The sequence below is a fragment of the Neofelis nebulosa genome, chromosome 8 (assembly GCF_028018385.1).
Source record: "Neofelis nebulosa isolate mNeoNeb1 chromosome 8, mNeoNeb1.pri, whole genome shotgun sequence".
Lineage (NCBI taxonomy): Eukaryota > Metazoa > Chordata > Mammalia > Carnivora > Felidae > Neofelis > Neofelis nebulosa.
Window position 1 is genome coordinate 106,015,150 of NC_080789.1, and position 19,340 is coordinate 106,034,489.

Consider the following 19,340-nt stretch of genomic DNA (forward strand, 5'->3'; position numbering starts at 1 on the left):
TGAGCAAAAAAGTTTATGAAGCAGTGTGGATGGCAGATCTCATTGGTACAAAATTGTATTGATTAATGGCCCCAAAGTTATTTTTATTTAAGGAAAAGATAAATAGATGTAGATATATAAGGATGGATGGATGGGTCTAAAATGTATTCTGAAGTAATGTGAAAGACTGTAAGGTCAAATGACTCCTAATCTAGATAAACCTATAGAGTTCAAATGACAATTTATATTTTCTAAATATATAAATATTGATCAGTTACTGAGATAAACTCTATAAATACACTGTGAATTGTTTTTACTTGAGGGAGTTTTCAAGATCAATTTTTAGTAGGCAGCCTTTGATCAATCACTTTTTGAATTATGTCTAAAATACAACTTTTCAGAAATGAAACACTTCACCAATTTTAGGGTTGCCATAGTGCCTAAAATAGTGAATATAAAGAGATACTCCTAGAATATCTCTACTAGAATTTATAAGAACCATTCAATAGAAAGGGTCAGGTATGAAAGAGATATTTATTTTAATTGTTAGTTTTTTATACCATTAGAGATTTGTGTTTTTATTTGGTTTTTTTTTTGTAACTTTCATGTATTTACCATGGTTGTTTCTGGTTAAGTTGTTGCCTAGTGAAACAAAGTTTAAAACAAGACAGATTAATATTAATAGTTAATGTGAGTGGGGAAATCGAGTGACTAGAATAAAATGAGCCTTATTTGGTTTAAAACCTTTGGTTTTAGGTTCCCCATTGTTTTGTTGTTATTAGGAGTGAAGGTACACCCACCCTGAGAGTTTCTACAAAGATGATGGCACCCACCCTATGAATATCTATAAAAATGGTGGAGAAATGCATAATGCAGACCAATAATTTCACAATTTGGTTAAGACCAGTCCTTAGAGAGGTCTTTCTCTTCCCCCTTCTTCCTACCTTTTTCCCCACACCTGCTTCTTTTGTTTTATATTTGGTTTGCTTTCTTTTGATATTGTACTGCTTCCTAACACACTCCTTTATCCTGTAGGTAGAGTCTGGGTATGTCTGTGAAGGTGATCACAAGACCATGGCAAAAGCCATCAAAGATAGAGTATCATTAATTAAGAGAAAACGAGAACAACGGCAGTTGGTACGGGAGGAACAAGAAAAAAGAAAGCAGGAAGAGATCAATCAGAAACACCAGGTAGAACAACAATCAAGTACTTCCCAGGCAGGAGTCAAACAGATCCCATCTGCTAGTACTGGCATGCCTCCTGCTTCTACCACATCAGCTTCAGTTTCTACACAAGTAGAACCTGAAGAACCTGAGGCAGATCAACATCAACAACTACAGTACCAACAAACTAGTATATCTGTGTTATGTAAGTATTTTGGGAAGTGGACAAGTATGCTAAGGATACTCCTAAGTGATTTTTCATCTTTTTACTCATCATTTTTCACTGGCCTCTTGGTTTGAATCATGAAGCCAATATATAATAAGAAATTTGAAGTAATTACCACTAACAGACTAGGACAGGACAGTAAGGAAATGTGATTAGGATATAAAATAATTTGGGGCTCCTGGGTGGTTCAGTCAGTTAAGCATCCGACTTCGGCTCAGGTCATGATCTCACGGTTGTGGGTTCAAGCCCTGCATCGAGCTCTGTGCTGACAGCTCAGAGCCTGGAGCCTGTTTCAGATTCTTGTCTTCCTCTCTCTCTGCCCCTCCCCAGCTCGCGCTCTGTCTCCTTCTGTCTCAAAAATAAATAAACATTAAAAAAAAAAAAAGGATATAAAATAATTTTACAGGTTCCAACATCTTAGAAGTTCCAGTTTATAGATTTCTACTTTTCACAATTCCTTAAAATAAAATTAATTATGAAACTAATATTACACTGTATGCTAACTGGAATTTAAATAAAAACTTTTTTTAAAACTTACATCTGCAAAAATAAATGAATAAAATGAAATATAACTAATAATGAAAAATGAATAAATTTATCTTAGCTATTTGTAATTGAATCCATTAATCTGGTTCAGCTTTTTTAGCAAAGCTGAATAACATGTAGACTAGAAACTAATGCACCTCTTAGTTTTTGATTGAACTACCTCCTTAATACTAAGAATGCACTGCTCTCCAAAGTTAAGACTTTGAAAGCTACATCAAACCTATGGCTGACTAATAGCATTCCATTTTAGTTCCCTTATTCTTCAGGTAATAAGATTCTATGACAGCCATGCAGTTTTTTTTTTTTTTAAAGACATTAAAACTTTTTTCCATATGGATCCTTCATCTTTTTAAGCATAGAAATCTACTTAGTAAAATAACTAGTATTCATTTTTTATTTAGTTCAGGTCTTTACAAAGAAAAAACTAACCCTAGAGTAATGGGTTTGTGATGGGAAAATATAAACCTCCTTTTTGTGATGTATGTCTCTCTCTGTTTTTTTGGCAATTTATTTCTCCCTCAGCTGACGGGACAGTTGACAGTGGTCAAGGATCTTCTGTCTTCACAGAATCTCGAGTGAGCAGCCAACAGACAGTTTCATATGGGTCCCAACATGAACAGGCACATTCTACTGGCACAATCCCAGGGCATACAGCTTCTGTTGTCCAAGCACAATCTCAGCCTCATGGGGTATATCCATCCTCAAGTATGGTAAGTAACTGCATAAGAGAGTGTAAGCCTATAATGAGGGCCAATAGATGTAATATGTTAATTTCAGATTCTTTCTGCTATCCAAGTAATAGCATGAGTTTGAAGTAGATAATATAGATGGTATGTTTCTAAAGGAAATAGGTTTATTATAGAGTACAATTGGAGTAGTTCAGTTAGGCTAGAACATAAACATTAATGTATGAGAATCAGCTAAACTTCCTAGGTGAAGAAACTATGTACAAGATTTAGACTAATCTGTATTTGATTAAAGATAATGCCCTCTTTAGCACTTTTAGCACTTTAGAATTGAAACTGTTCAAATCAGCATAAGTTGGACATACAAATGATTTGAGGGTGGGTGTGTGGAGTGTTTTTCAAAAGCTTACTTACTAAAAGAATTACTAAGCATCTTTTATAAGATTTCTTATTGTATAAAACACAGGTAAGACATTCAAACCATTAGAATGCTGCATGTGAGTACTTTAGAGTGAAGAAATCCTTTATTTGTATGACCATTTAATTTAGCGCTTGTGTTCAGTTAACCATCAGTTGCTATGCGTGTTCCTGCCTTAAAGTCTGTGTTGGACACAAATTCCTTCCCCAGTATACGTTCATTTGCTTTTTCTCTTTATTTGGTATGGTTTTATTACAGATTTATTTTCAGAATCCACTTATGGAGATTGTTTCCTGAAATATTTTATGCATCTATGTAAACACAGATACACACACACTGCCCCATGTTTTACATTAGCCACTCTTGCTTTTCATATAGAGAGTGTTAAAATAGGTATCAGGTAATACCCCATTTCTTTTGTTGACCCTCTGTGAAGTCTTCAGTGCTAAATAAAGTACATCATCTGCTTTAGGAAGGAATTAAGAGAATAACTGGTCACTGTATAGCACTTGTGTAGTGAGATCTTTAGACAGATTTTTTTTCTCTTTCTCAGAAAGCTTTTAAATCAGAATTTTGTGGAACTTTTGCTCGACATTAAATGAAAATCTTTCTCTGTTAAGAAAATACTTCTGCTTGCTCTGCTCTTTTGTCCTACAGCTTGGAATAAAAGACGTTTGTATGTTTCAGAGTCCATTCATGAGTCCTGCACTGGCTAAGTCTCAAGATGAATGGCCACAGTAACGCAAAGAAAACGACTAATACACTAATGTTTTCTACTTTTCTGACCTTTAAAATAATTAAGTAGGGTAGAAGAATTTACAGAGACTATATAGATGTATTTCCGTGTTCTGACAAATATTATTTGTCAGCATTTCTTGTTCGTTTCTACTCTTGTTCTGGTTGATTTTTTGTGGATCATCATAACTAGATTTCTTTTTAACTATTTTTAATCTCTTTGCTTCCCTCATCACAGGGTAATGAACGTTAGGCGTCTCTATTTTAGAAAAGGAAATAGAACGATCATTTATGATTTTAAATATTTGAGCCACAAAGATAGTTATATTTATTTATTGATGCTCTAAAAGCAGACTGTTAATGACAGCCTTGCCTTTTAATGACAGTATTCTGTGGAGGTATATCATGAAGAGTCATCAAATATTGAGGATTTTTTAAATCTTATGATTCTTTTTCTTTCTTAATGCAGAAAGAATTTACTATGGCTTACAATAATATATCACTTATATGTGCAATAAAAAAATTAGAATAAAAGGGAAACAAGGGTGGAAAAAAAAATAGAACCAGGAATGAACTAAGTATGATAAGTATGATGATGCTTAAGTACTTACTACTGGTAGGCCACAAATTTCGTTCAAAGCATTCTGTGCAGCCAGTTTTGGAAAAGAAAACACAATCAACTATACAGTTCACAATACCTAATGGGAAATGACAAACTTGCTCAGGACAACTTTATAAAGTTTATAAAGTTTTCAAACTTTATAAACCTAAGTTGAATCTCTGATACGCCAGAAAACTCTTAAAGTTTTACTCTTCAGAGACTCACATTTAAGGTATTTTTCCATTGACTACTTTGGTAAAACTATAGAATGTGTCTATGTCGTGAATTACTTCTAGAAAACTAATGCTTTTCCTGTTAGAAAATGAGTTTTTACTCTTTACAGATAAAGATAGGAAATGTAATAAATAAAATACTCTGAGACAACAATTTTTTTTAGTCTGATCCCTTCTAAATAGAACTGAGAAACCTCTGAAATTTCCAGAGTTCCGGCAAAGTAATCCAGTCTTAAAGTCTTCTACACATTATAATGTACATTAAACTAATAGAATTAATTCTTTCTTAATCTTAGTAAGTTTTAAAAAAAACTGTAAGCCAGTATTCATTGTATTCCCTATCTATTCTACTACCTCAGTCAGTTGGCTCTTCTTATTCATACATTCGTAACAATTGATGTAATTTCAGAATATTAGGAAGATAATTGATCATTATCGTGGTGGTTCATAAAAAGCCTGTACATGGCCAACAGTGTAGAGAGCATAGTTGTGATCTGCCAGGTGTGCTTTGTGGAATTATGCCTCTCCACAAAAAAATTGGATTTGCTGGATTGGGGGAGGATGGACAGTTCTTTAGGTCAGCTATGCCCTATTATCATTGTACATTTGGTTTGTTTTTTTTTTCAAAGTATTGTGTTTTTCATGTGTGTGTTTGTTTTCTGTTTAGCCTCGTCGTGGCCGTAGCATGTCGGTTTGTGTTCCCCATCTTTCTGCTGTTCCCTCTCTGTCCCGCATCTCTCCCAGTGCTCCTTCCACCCCACCACCAGTGCTGTCTGCACCTCTTTCTCCTTCCCTCCTTCGGATTGCCCCTGAGGAAACTTTTGCCGAAAAGCTTTCTAAAGCATTGGAGAGTGTCCTGCCTATGCACTCTGCCTCTCAGCGCAAGCACCGACGCTCCAGCCTGCCTTCCCTCTTTGTCAGTACTGTATGTAACTGTAAACTTCCTGACAAATGAAAATTTATTACCAATGAATACATCCAGGCATCAAGAATTTTAATAAAAATTAGATAAATAAAAAGGACTACACTTATGCTTTCAGGATACCAGTTCTTCCTATAGGAAACTTTTTTGTTACAGGCTTTAAGGGGGGAAAAAAGCAAGGAGGTAATGAGAGAGAATGCTTATAGTGCCCTGGACACATATCAATGTGTACACAATAAAATTTAGTTTTTATTATATTCTCCTATCCCTAACTGACCTATATGAATCCTTGCATTTTCACATATTAATATAAAGAATATGTATTACTTCATTTTAAATTCATTGATTTAACCAAAAGCAGTTTTCTCTTTATCAAAAAAGTAACTCAAATGCATTTTCTCTTCACGTCATTCTAAAGAGACACTAATGAAGCTGAATGAGTCCGTTTTTTCCCCCATAGCAAAGAGTAATTGAAGACTGAAAGTTGCTTTTAATTCTTAGCGGTTTAAAGTGATGGTGTTGGCAAACTAAAACATATGTTCCCTCGTGGAAATTTGTCTCTTAGATTGATCAAATAAGGTGGGATCTTGACCCTAATGAATACATTATTTTTTGGAGGGTGCAAAAATGGTAGTTTTATTAAAGCACAAAAACAGGACTCATGGGCAGAAAGAGCTGCTGTGACCCTAGTGAATACATTAGATACACATGTAGTATATAAGATTTTCTTTGGCCCCATTTGTATCTATAAAAGATCTGTCTCTTAAAGTTGTGTTAAACACTGTGGGACCTTGCTGCTGCTTTTCCAGATAGAGAATATAGTTAACATTCTGATCTAGCAATATCAAAATATTCAGATTTGTACTTAGGAGAATGATTAGCCATATATATGTTATGGCTTTGGGATACTCCTTGAATAAACAGTAAAATGAAGCATTCTGGTCTGAAATAGAAGCCCTCTTTTGGCTGTTGTGAAGAAGCAACAGTTGAGCCATTTTGCTAACTTGATGGGGACTATCCCTACTGAAAGAATGAAATTAATCTACTCTTTTTAAGAAGAGTCCATAAAAGTGAATTATTACAGTGTACACTGTTTGCATTTGGCTAGGTAGGATTCTAAAATTATAGAGTCTTATGACTGTAACTGCCTATGTGAATAAAAAAGTGCTGTTAAGTCTGTTATTTATATTATCCTTTTCACTTGATTTGAACACTAAATTATTCACCCCTTAACTAGGATCAGAGAAGTGGACATTCAGCAATTTGACATCTGTAACATGTTTCATGTAGTAAAATTAACTGCATCTAGTTCAAGATAGATAGGGGGGAAGGTATTTCTGTCAGTAGTCAGTAGTGTGTCTTTTACTGTCCACCAAAAATACTTCTTTTGATTTCTAGTTAGATGACATACTGTTAGTTGATAATAACACTGAAGCCTCTAACAGCACAGGATAATAGTATAGAATATAGGAAAACTTTGTATAGCAGATTAAAGTGAAGTACCTTTCTTATATCTTAAAAATGTTGAGCTTACTATCTTCCCTTAACTCTTACTATTTTAATTCTTTTTCCACTGATTTGAATATACATTAAGTCTTAAGAGTGAGAATATTAATTGGGGGTAAAAACAGAATAAACACTTAGAAAACTCTTCCATTTCCTTAGAGAGAAGATGTTGTGGAGAAGTAGCTCTTATCTAACGCAAAGAATCCCACAGAATAACTTTATTGACCCTGGATGTATTTAATGGATTTTTACTATGCACATAATTTCCAAAAGCATTGTTATTTCTTTATTAATTATAAATTTTGTGTAACCGTTTCATAGGGTTACACAGAGCTACCCAGTTTTGCATGTCTAATGTAATTTCACATATGAATGTATGAATTACTTGTCTTATTCATGTTGATACAGCCTCAGTCCATGGCGCATCCGTGTGGGGGGACCCCAACATACCCAGAATCACAGATATTTTTCCCAACTATTCATGAACGTCCAGTTTCTTTTTCACCACCTCCCACCTGTCCACCGAAGGTGGCCATTTCCCAGCGGCGTAAGAGCACCTCCTTCTTGGAAGCCCAAACTCGCCACTTCCAACCCCTGCTGAGGACTGTTGGCCAAAATCTTCTTCCACCTGGTGGCAGCCCAACTAACTGGACACCAGAGGCCGTAGTTATGTTGGGCACTACAGCCAGTAGAATAACTGGAGAGCCATGTGAGATACAGGTCCATCCTATGTTTGAACCAACTCAAGTTCACGGTGACTATAGACCTGGACTAGTACTTCCAGAAGAAGCTCACTATTTTATTCCTCAGGAACCAGTGTATCTAGCTTACCAGGCCCAGGTGACAGAACAGTATGAGGGTATTCCATACAACTCACCAGTACTGTCAAGTCCTATGAAACAGATACCTGAACAGAAGCCAGTACCAGGGGGCCCTACCTCAAGTTCTGTCTTTGAATTTCCATCTGGACAGGCTTTCCTGGTAGGACACCTTCAGAATTTAAGATTAGATTCTGGATTGAGTCCAGGATCTCCCCTCTCTAGTATTTCTGCACCTATCAGTACTGATGCTACACGTTTGAAATTTCACCCTGTCTTTGTTCCTCATTCTGCGCCCGCTGTGTTAACTCATAACAATGAGAGCAGAAGCAATTGTGTATTTGAGTTTCATGTTCACACTCCAAGCTCCTCTTCGGGAGAAGGAGGAGGAGTCTTGCCTCAGCGTGTTTACCGAAATCGACAGGTTGCAGTGGACTTGAATCAGGAAGAACCACCTCCTCAATCAGTTGGATTACATGGCCGCCTACAGCCTGTGACTGAAGAACAGCGTAATTACCATGCCCCAGAATTGACCGTTTCTGTGGTAGAGCCTATCGGACAGAACTGGCCAATAGGAAGCCCAGAATATTCCAGTGATTCCTCACAAATTACTTCTTCAGACCCCAGTGATTTTCAATCACCTCCCCCTACAGGGGGAGCAGCTGCACCTTTTGGCTCTGACGTCTCATTACCCTTTATCCGTCTGCCTCAGACAGTGTTACAAGAATCCCCACTTTTCTTCTGTTTCCCCCAAGGAACCACATCTCAGCAGGTTTTATCTGCCTCATTTTCTTCAGGAGGATCTGCACTCCATCCACAGGTTATAGGAAAACTTCCACGATTCTTTTAAACTACCCTACTATGCATCATTACATTTAAGTTTTCTATCCCTCCTTTCCATTTATGTGGATTATTTTTAATTTTATTCGTAATATTAGTATTTCTCCTTTTGGGGGGATTATAAACTACTTGTATATAAGAACAAAATATGAGAGAGAAGCTGCCTCATTTACCTATAATATGTGCAAACCCTTGAAAAAGAGAACACAAAAACTAGAACTTTAGTCACTCGTCAAAATCAGTTACTTCTATCCATATGTAGAATAATTTCAATTTGTAGTGAGAATGTAACTGTCTATCATGTAAAGTTGACTCATCGTTGATTATTTATAAATATTAATATGAAGTATTTCTCTCTCCCTAGAAACAAACATGGCTAGTTTTGGGTTTTTTTTTTTAATAGGTTTTTTTTCTGTAAAATGAAAAGAATGGAAAATAGGGAGTTTTTTAAAGAGTATTAAGAATACACAAAATTTTGATTAGTTTGGAGGAATCTTAAAAGAGAAAAGAAACATCTTAAGAATTTAGGAACAAATGAAAATACCTTTTAAAATGGCATCATTTGAACAAGTCACTGCTAATCCATAAAATTGATTCTAATTTTTAGCAACAAAATTGTAATCTAGTGTGGGTGGTAGGATTTTTTTTTGTTTTTAAGAATTTGTGATAGATGTTGCAAGCTGAGAAACATATCTCAGGCCTTGGTTTTTTCCTCAACAAATTAAATTTTGTTATTTATGGGTATGGGCATATGTACTCTCGCAAATAAAGACAAAGTAATGGGCATAACAGAATTCAAGTGGAGTCAGTATTAACTGTCATATATTCCTTTGATATATTTTATCAAATGTATAAGTCTTATAAAATCTATATAGGAGACTTTCCAATTATATATTCAAGGCATTGCTTGGATCTTTTAAATATTCCACTCTTATAAAATACTGTATGTTCTTGATACTTTCTTCCTGTGTTCTTCCCTCATAAGGGGCATAAACAATCCCAAAAGTGTACATAAAGTATCAGTTATTTAGAATAGTTCTAGGAAGCAAGAAGATCCAGAAATGAAAATTACGTTGCATCGGCATGCAGTGTACTCACTGTGTGCTCACATTAATGCACTGCTTGTCAGCCTGTATTATAAATCTTAACGCACTGCCAGCCATTCTTCTTTAAACTTTCCAAAGTAAGCCATCAGGCAGTAAATTTACATACTGCAGAAAGAATGAATACTTAATAGTGGTTAAGATGCAGTGACATGTGTCAAATCCAAGTAGGCTTCAAAGAAACCCCTCTAAACTGAAATGGAACACCAAAGTTTGTGGGCCTTTTCATTTCCTTAACTTACCTACGTAAGAAATCCTGCATTCATTTCTCACTTTCTCAATTATTTTAACTTAGACTTCTAGGTCAGGGTTTCTCAAATTCAACACTTGATGGTTTAGGTTGGATAATTCTTTGTTGTAGGTCGTGGTTCTGTGCATTGTAGGATGTTTAGCAGCATCCTTGGCTTCTAACTAGTACATGCCTGTAGAAACCACCTCCCCCAGTTGTGACAACCAAAAATGTCTCTAGATACTGACAAATGATCCCTGGAAGGGCAAAATCACTTCTGCGTGACAACCATTACTCTAGGTTAGTGACAATGACAAGTTTTTTACATTTTTAGTAAAAGTCACCCTAGCACTATAAGAAGTAGCAAAAGGAACCAAATTAGCACTCTCAAATACCCTTTGTCTTTAATTATTCCAATACAGGGTTATTTCACATTGGTAGTCATGCTACTTTTTCCTGATTATTATACTTTCAGTAACAATTTTATTATGAATTTTACTATTTTGGTCAGCTAAAATTATAGCCCAGACACAGCAGTAGTAAGTTAGGTTTTAACCACTAGTGGTTTTTGCGTGGGATCAGGATACATTCTGTGATATAATCTGTCTCTAACCCTTTCTTACAAAAGATGCCCCAGTGGTCTCCCATACATACTTAAGCTAATGTTTCATTTTGCTCAAGCAAACTCTCAGGAGTTTGAATGTTTATTGCAAAAGCCTGACCTCTCTGTACTTACATAGGGCTTCGCTAATTTGTTGTATTCACTTTTTTCCTTCAGGCACAGGGGCAAAGCCAGGGTCAACCATCCTCAAGTAGCCTAACAGGGGTTCCATCTTCCCTGCCCATACAACATTCTCAGCAGGTGAGAACAACTAACTCATTGCTACATTTTATATATTAATAGTAACCAAAACACTGCTTAACATCTTTTCATGAATTAGATTCCTTACGTAAATAAATGGTTTGCCATGTTCTTGAAAGAAAAATCAAGAGGCATAACATTTCTTTTAGAAACATTTTAGAAAATCTTCCCTTTTGTTTAATGTATTTTTAAATTACTAAATTTAGACATATGTTGAAATTCAAAAGAATCGTTAACTGATATTTATCTGCCTTCTTAAATACATGATTCTACACATAATCTAACAACACAAAGAATGTCAGTTTTCTTTTTATATTTGTGACTTATCCTTTTATGAGCATTTTGCTATTGCTTTCATTGTATTTGACTAATAATGCTATACTTCTTTTTAATTAATTTCTAATCTGTGAGATGGGGTATCAGATTTTATGCTGAGAGAACTGAACAGCTACGTTAGGAACTTTTTAAACATTTTTAAACTTTGATTTGGGGAGTTTATTCCTAAAGGTCCATAGAACTCAAAAGATTATAGTACAGTGCTAATGTTTTCAACAGCAAAACTAGTAATTCTAAAATTAAACATGTATAGTTCATTACTGATATTAGTTAATAGCAATTATTTGCATGGGACTAAGGCTTTTTTGACACTATTGAATATTTTAGCTGTTTCAAATAAAATTGATAGCCACCACATTTGTCGTAAAAACTTCCTGATGAACTATTTCATTGACAGTTCCCTGCGAAGTGTGTTTTCCCAGCTACCAAGTCATAAATTGGTTTCTGTTTCTATTAATATTTTATTTTATTGTATTGTATTTTATTTTTAATGTTTATTTAGTTTTGAGAGAGAGAACAAGAGACAGAGCATGAATAGGGGAAGGACAGAGAGAGGGAGGGAGACACAGAATCTGAAGCAAACTCCAGGCTCCAAGCTGTCAGCACAGAGCCCGACTCGGGGCTCGAACTGATTAACTATGAGATCATGACCTGAGCCGAAGTCAGATGCCTAACCAACAAAGCCACCCAGGCACCCCTCTATTAATTTTTTTAAACAAAGCTTTTAATTTTTATTACAGATGATCTCCTTCCAGGCTAGCATGTAATCATATAGTCATTTGATACTAGTTTAAATTAGTTGTTCCTTGTACAGGATTAGTTTGGTTATACGTACATTTACGTGGTGACCAACAAACAGCCCTGTCTACAGAATTTAAAGGCTGGTAATCATATGCTTTGTCTTGCTCCTGCTTTTTCTTTCAGACAAGTAGATGAATCTGTATATAATTACAGTTAAATTTGAGTAGTCACATTTTTGCCAACCTTAACAAATTGTATTTCAGTTCTATTAACAACCTTTAATGAAAATACAAATTAAAAATTACATGAAGCTGTTTTGAGGGCAGAAGTGCTATCAGGTTCCACTCCTACTTTGTTTATCTTTGGACACAGGCCAACACCAATAAACCTGAGTAAATTTAAGTGCTTGCTCTGTTCTTCCTTCTCCAAAGGAATTTGTTATGTATATTATATGTGAGCATATAATATGTATACTTACTAGCAAATGAAGATAGTGAAACAAACCATTCAGTTTATTAGTAAGAAAAATATGTGGGGGTAAAGGGAGGACAATTCCATAAATGGTCAGGTTAAAAGAATTTAGGTAGTTGACTCTTCTGGGAAAAAATGTAGCTAAATATGGCTGTAATACAATCAAAATTTATGTGTCAGTGATGCTTTTTATAGATACTTTTATTTTGTGAATTATGTTAAATAGAGGATGATATTTAAATAGAATCATAAAATTGGGCCCTCAAATTATATAAGTATATGCAGTCTAGAATACTTAATTTTTTCAGGGTCGCATAGCCAGTAAGTGGATAGAACTAAAAATTATAAGCCAGAATTCAACATTTCTAGAATAGGGTTTTTTTCTATATTAAAGTTCTACAGGGACTTATGATTCTGGAGAGGTACTCAAGAATCTGCATTTATTTGTTTCAGCTACTGGGATTTCATTTTTTTTTTTTTTTAAAGGTTATAAGCTCTGTCTCTGTACTATATGGGTGGAGTTTATTTTTAGATGTGAGTTTCATTTTTTTACACTGTTGGTTTCCAACCCTACCTTCGGAAACCATATCTCTAATTTTATTAGAGTGAGAAGAGAAATGTCCTTTAGCTGAAATTTACTTTATTCCATGGGTTTCTGGACTGTAACCAATAAGGGATTGCTTTTTTCATGTTTTGATCAAGAGTCCCTTCTAGTGGTATGTGTATCATAATGAGGTTCCAAAAATAGCTTCCTCCTACTAGAAAACTTAGTAGCTCTTTGCCATGTATGCCATAAACCACCTTACTTAATAATTTGTTAGAGGGGCACCTGGGTGTCTCAGTCATTTAAGCATCTGACTCTTGATTTTGGCTAAGGTCATGATCCCATAGTCATGGGATCGAGCTCTGTGTCGGGTTCTGAGTATGAAGCCTGCTTAAGATTCTTGCTCTCTCCCACTGCCCCTCTCCCCCACCCATGCTCACTCTCTTATAGCTCAATAAATAAATAAGTAAAATAATAATAATAGAGCCAATAATAATTTTATATTTTATTTTATGATTAATTTTTATACTACTACTACTATTATTATTATTTCTTATTATTATTATTTCTTCCATTGAACCTTCAGGTATTTCTTAACTTTGTGTTCAACTGAGGCTCATGAACATTTTTTCCATCAAGCACCCTTCCTTATTCAATAGATAGTACATAGTCTGTATAGGCTATTCGAACTGGTTTCATGAGGCAGGTTTATACAAAACATGTTTCCAAGTTGCTGTGCTAAACAATACCTATTTGGCTGAAGTGTTGTTTATTAGCCAGTGAGATTGTGCACAAAAAGATGACCATCTATTCCTGGCCTACCCAGGGGTGCCACTTCTCCCTAAATACTCTAAGGTATAATTGGCATACGTGCCTCTCACTCTTATTTTAAGCAGAGTGATGGTACATGTCTATAAAACTGTTATTTCTCAACAGTTCTCTCTCTCTCTCTGTCTCTCTCTGTCTCTCTCTCTCTTACACACACACACACACGCACACCAGTAATTAAACAGATTTTTTGTTTTCCTGAGTTCATGCTCCCAAGGACCATGTGCTAGATAGGCACTGAGGGTCAAGATGGATCAGATATGACTACTTTCAAAGAGCCTAAGTAATCTAGTAAACATATATGTCAACTCCTACAACACAAATAAGCGTAATAGTTAAGATTTATATACAATGTGCAAAACATTTTACCTGTATTTTTATTTAATCCTTGTATGAACCCTGTAAGTATACTGTCATTATTTTCATTGTGCAGATGGGAGAGCTAAGGTAAGATCTGGAGAAGATGAGTAATTTATCCAAGCTTACACAGCTTATAAGAGGTAGAAACAGAATTTAAATCCAAGTAGTCTGACTCCACAACTCACCACTTAACTGCATCCCAATTATGCCACCAAAGGAGAGAAATTATATCTCTTTCAAGCAGGAAGGGGAATATCAAGAAGGCTTTATGAAAGAGATAGCATTTGAACTGAACTCTGATTGTGAGTTAAACTCATGTAAGAATAAAGAGTGTTCTAGGCCAAAGTGGCGGGGGTGGGGTGGGGGGGTCAGTATAAGCAAGGTAGAAAACAACAAAGGTAGAAAACTGTGAGAACAGAAACCTTTAGTTCAGTCTAGCTAGAACACAAGTAAGTAAGTAAAGGTATAGGTTCATAAAAAAGTTGATTGAATCCACATCTTGATGTAAGCTTGGTTCTGCATTGATAGAAGTGAGAGAGAGTTAAGCATATGCTCATCTGTAAAGTGGTGTATTTTTTTCCTCAAACTTTCCCCTTTCTCTTAGTAAAGAAGGAAATGAACATATTGAAATTTTTATCATATTTGCACATTACGGGCTTTCACTCTCCTTTATTTTGAACAATAAGCAAAAAAATGTTAATGGAATAAAATAAAACTGGTGAAAACATGTGCTTGTAAGGACCTTAAAATAAGTATATGTAGTTGGAGATGTTTATAGACAACATCTGACAGAACTGGTTTTAAAATAAAAGCTAAGAAATTAAATATAGATTTGGTCCTTATTCTTAAGGGAGCAACTTCACTATTCCAGGTTCTATTGTCATTGTGAACAACTTATTCAAAGGTCACTGTAAGGAGGTAATACAAAGATTACATGAATATGAACCTATAAGTTACGACAAAAGCAAAAAAAATCCAGCTGTCCTAATGCTATTTATGATGCTTGTCACTGAAAATTTTACACAACTTACAGGGAAAGTATTATGCTATGCTCCAGAAAACTAGAGCCTTTGTAGTATAGCTCCAGTGAAGATAAAGAGACTGGTTTATTATGTGGGAAGAGTTTGAATGAGGGAGGCAGAGCAATATTAATATATTATATTATATATGTTAATATATAATTTATATATAATATATAAGTTAATATATGTAAGTAAATATATGTTAATATATTTATGTAAATGTGCCATCTTATTTAGAGATGTAAATTAATGACTCAGATAATGGTAGACGTTTCAGTGTGAATTCCTTACAGTTAAAATATATTCAAGTTGACCAAAAAGATTCTCTAGTTTTTTATTCTCCTTTCTCAGTGAAAATATGGAAAATTATTTTATAATCAGAGTTGCCTTATATTTGGATATATATATCTTATTAGTTTTTGAAAATAAATGTTATATAATCAGTAGCCAGTTGTTCCTGATTTAAGTTAAAATAAGAATACATTATCAGAAACAAGAAAAAAACAAACACGACTATTGTCATCATTGTGTGTCAGCATTTTGGGGGGTGATTTTAATTGATACAGTGAGAGCGAAGTAAGAAATAAGTGTCAGGAGAACAAAAATATTTACAGATTATCACCTAACAAAATCTAGGATGTTCATTAAGGTGGTCAGGATCATAATATATATAAAACAAATAAAAATAAGTAAGTCTTGGGAATGCAGTGTGTAGCATAGTGACTACAATTGCTATGGTATTGTACATTTGAAAGTTACTAAAAGAGTAGATCTTAAAATTTAAAAGTTCTCATTACAAGAAAAAAACTGTGTGTGGTGATAGATGTTAAGTAGGTTTCTTCTGGTGATCATTTCACAACATACACCTATATTAAATCATTATATGTCAGTTAAATCTCAAGTTTTTATGTATACATATACTTATAAACAAATAGTATATCTTTTTACCAGCAGTATCTAGTTAGTTGTATAGACCAGGACATACGTAAAGCTACTGGTTGTAGCATTATTTTAAGTATCAAAAAAAATCAACCAAAATGTTCATCATTAGGATATTGATGCCATTGATAAATTAAATGAAAATAGCATGTTAGAGAACTGTATTTATAGAATGAACATGCTTTTATTTCAGTATGTAATTGTGTGTAAATGACCAGTTATATATAGAAAAAAATCCATAAAGGTGATGACCAAACCATTGATAGTGGTTGCCTCTAGAGAAACGAGGTTAGGATATTTCATTTAACTTAACGATCTGATACGTTGGCTAAGAATTTTTATTACAAGCAGCTATTGTTTTGTGTTAACCAAAACAATTTTAAGTTACTTAGAGACATTAGAGAGTCTTGAAAGTCATTTGTGAAGTTCAGATTTTTGTTAGGCCAGAGGGGGCCATTAACTTATTACAAAATTTAGTTTTGGGAGTACAATTATGTACCATACATTAAGTTTAGATGTATTAAACCAGAATGCCTAACATGTGGTTGATTCCTAAATGTCACTTATTCCTTTGCCCTGCTTTGAATTGAGTGATTGTGTCCTTGTTTTCAAAGAAGGAAGTATCTTTTTGGCAGTAAAATGAGCAGTCTCTAAGGTATTACAACTAGTAAATGGTAAAGCTAAAATTCCACATTCAGTGTTTTTCTATTTTGTGGCTGTAATCAGAGCTATTCTTCAAACAAATTAATTACACGGTTGCAAAAATACAATGAGAGAAAGAGCTTAAAGGGAAGAGATTGGATTTGCTTAATATAGGACCAAAGTAAGAACAGATATCAAAAAAATGGGAAAAACCAGAAGGAGATATTAGAGGAGAGAGGACCTATTTGGATGTGTTATCTAAAGATCTTTGTGAATGACCTACTGTTGGGGTAAGGGGGATGATAGGTGAAGAACCAGTAGTGACTCAAATTCTGAAACATTGGTTAATTGCTCTTCGTGGTACCATCACAAATAAAGAACACCAGAGGAAAAAGAAATAAATGTGTGAAGGGGAATTGATGAATTTGGGTTTGTGTATGTCTTGATTACTAATATTGTCATTTATAGATACAGAAGGCTTTAGGCAAACGTACTTCCTTAGAACCATGCTATTAATGACTTGAAACAAAACTGAATAATTATACTTTATTTTCAGCAGCAGGGAGTACAGCAGACTGCCCCTCCTCAACAGACAGTGCAGTATGCACTTCCACAGACATCAACCTCCAGTGAGGCCACTACTGCACAGCCAGTCAGTCAGTCTCAGACTCCACAGGTCTTGCCTCAAGTATCATCTGGAAAACAGGTAGCTCTTCATTTCTAAATAGATGCTAAATGGAATCTCCATGTAATTTATATTTTCTCATGGATAGGCTTCTATCTTCTCTAATGTTGAAATACCATAGTTGGTTATTTTCACCACAAAAATGAATTGACAATTGTTCCTTTTGTGCACATGAATTAGTTAATGTAAATAGGTACATACTGACAGCATTCACAATCCAAAAATGCTTAACTTTTAGGTTTATCAGTCTGAAGTCAGTTGGACAAGTATTAGAACTGGTGGGTTAAGTAACAGTGCTTTGGTAACTGAACCTATGACATTTTCTAGAATTGAGTTAGCTATATCTAATTATTCTAGGTTTACAACTATGCTGTATTTTTCATGCAGATTTATGCATTTTTTTCCTCTTTCATTGCCTACTGACAGTAAGTCATAAAAACCCCTTATATGGAATCATGTTCTGTTGTTCTGAGTCGTCCTTTGAATCACTTGAAAAGTGCCCTTTTGAAGGTATATTCTACTGGATGACCTATTTTAAACTTTAACGTTGGGGCTTGTTGTCCTTGTATTTTGGCACAATGTATTGTTTCTGTCGTATTTCATCGCATCTGAGATACTGTCAGTTGTCAAATGCACCATTATGTTATGTAACCAAGTACTGACACACCATTAATTGTAAGATACATCTTAGTTTCACAAAGGTTAAAATGACCAGGTGGTAGAGAGGGATGATTCCATCCTAGAGTCAGTGAAATATGGTACTCATACCTACTTTCATTGGCCAGTGTTAGACTTAAGAATTGTAGAAGCAAAAAATAAAAATAAAAAAAATAAAGAATTGTAGAAGCAATACAGATTGAAATCTAATTCCAGTAAGAAGGAATTTCATTTGAATTTCAGTAACTACTATAATAGCAGTCATAGATGTAGTGACAACAAATATACCAATGGATTAGGGTATGTGAAATATGTCTAAATAGAGCTGTAAAAAAACAAACTCTACTTTCGGAAGTGTCTTCTTTTATTGTCGAACGATGAGACATTAGTAAAATTTCCTACAACAAAAGATTTGAAACAGCCGGTCTGTCAGCCTCTCTGTCTCCTGTTATCCTTTCCCTATTCTTGTGTGGCACATTAACTTAAACTAATGTATGCAGGTTTGGGTTTTGGGTTTTTTTTCCTTCTTTTTGGCTAACACATAAATCTTGCTTTTGGCAGCCTTGCTTTTTTCTTTTCTTTTCTTTTCTTTTCTTTTCTTTTCTTTTCTTTTCTTTTCTTTTCTTTTCTTTTCTTTTCTTTTCTTTTTTTTTTTTTTAAGTCTGTCTGTTTTGTTTTTCTTTACCTTCCCAGCTTCCAGTTTCCCAGCCAGTACCAGCTATCCAAGGCGAACCTCAGATCCCAGTTGCGACACAACCCTCAGTTGTTCCAGTCCACTCTGGTGCTCATTTCCTCCCGCTGGGACAGCCACTCTCTACTTCCTTACACCCCCAGTATCCTGTCTCTCAAATTCCCATATCAACTCCTCATGTGTCTGCGGCTCAGACAGGTTTCTCATCCCTTCCCGTTACAATGGCAGCTGGCGTTAATCAGCCTCTGCTCACCTTGGCCTCATCTGCTACGGCAGCTGCGATCCCAGGGGGACCAACTGCGGTTCCTAGTCAGCTTCCAACCCTTCTGCAGCCTGTGACTCAGCTGCCAAGTCAGGTTCACCCACAGCTCCTGCAACCAGCAGTTCAGTCCATGGGAATACCAGCTAACCTTGGACAAGCTGCTGAGGTTCCACTTCCCTCTGGAGATGTTCTATACCAGGTATTGTTTTGGCTAGCAAAAAGGAGGGCACCAGAGGGTTTGGTTCTAATAGTAAACCATCAAGGACTTGAAAACCTAATAGTTGAGTGTCAAAA

The 19,340-nt window shown here is 35.1% G+C and overlaps 1 protein-coding gene across 23 annotated transcripts in view; it reads left to right on the forward strand.

The window, feature by feature from the left end:
• The window catches only part of WNK1 (WNK lysine deficient protein kinase 1), a 162,046-nt gene that overhangs the window by 115,608 nt on the left and 27,098 nt on the right, over positions 1–19,340 (forward strand). For 8 of the 23 annotated variants that reach the window (XM_058744105.1, XM_058744109.1, XM_058744108.1 and 5 more), the window contains exons 7-13: positions 1,015–1,348; positions 2,438–2,625; positions 5,256–5,513; positions 7,425–8,654; positions 10,785–10,868; positions 17,308–17,457; positions 18,787–19,245. In XM_058744105.1, coding sequence (XP_058600088.1) covers positions 1,015–1,348; positions 2,438–2,625; positions 5,256–5,513; positions 7,425–8,654; positions 10,785–10,868; positions 17,308–17,457; positions 18,787–19,245 — 2,703 coding nt within the window. The remainder of the gene's footprint in view (positions 1–1,014; positions 1,349–2,437; positions 2,626–5,255; positions 5,514–7,424; positions 8,655–10,784; positions 10,869–17,307; positions 17,458–18,786; positions 19,246–19,340) is intronic. The other 15 variants (XM_058744106.1, XM_058744129.1, XM_058744118.1 and 12 more) reach the window with 10 other exon arrangements.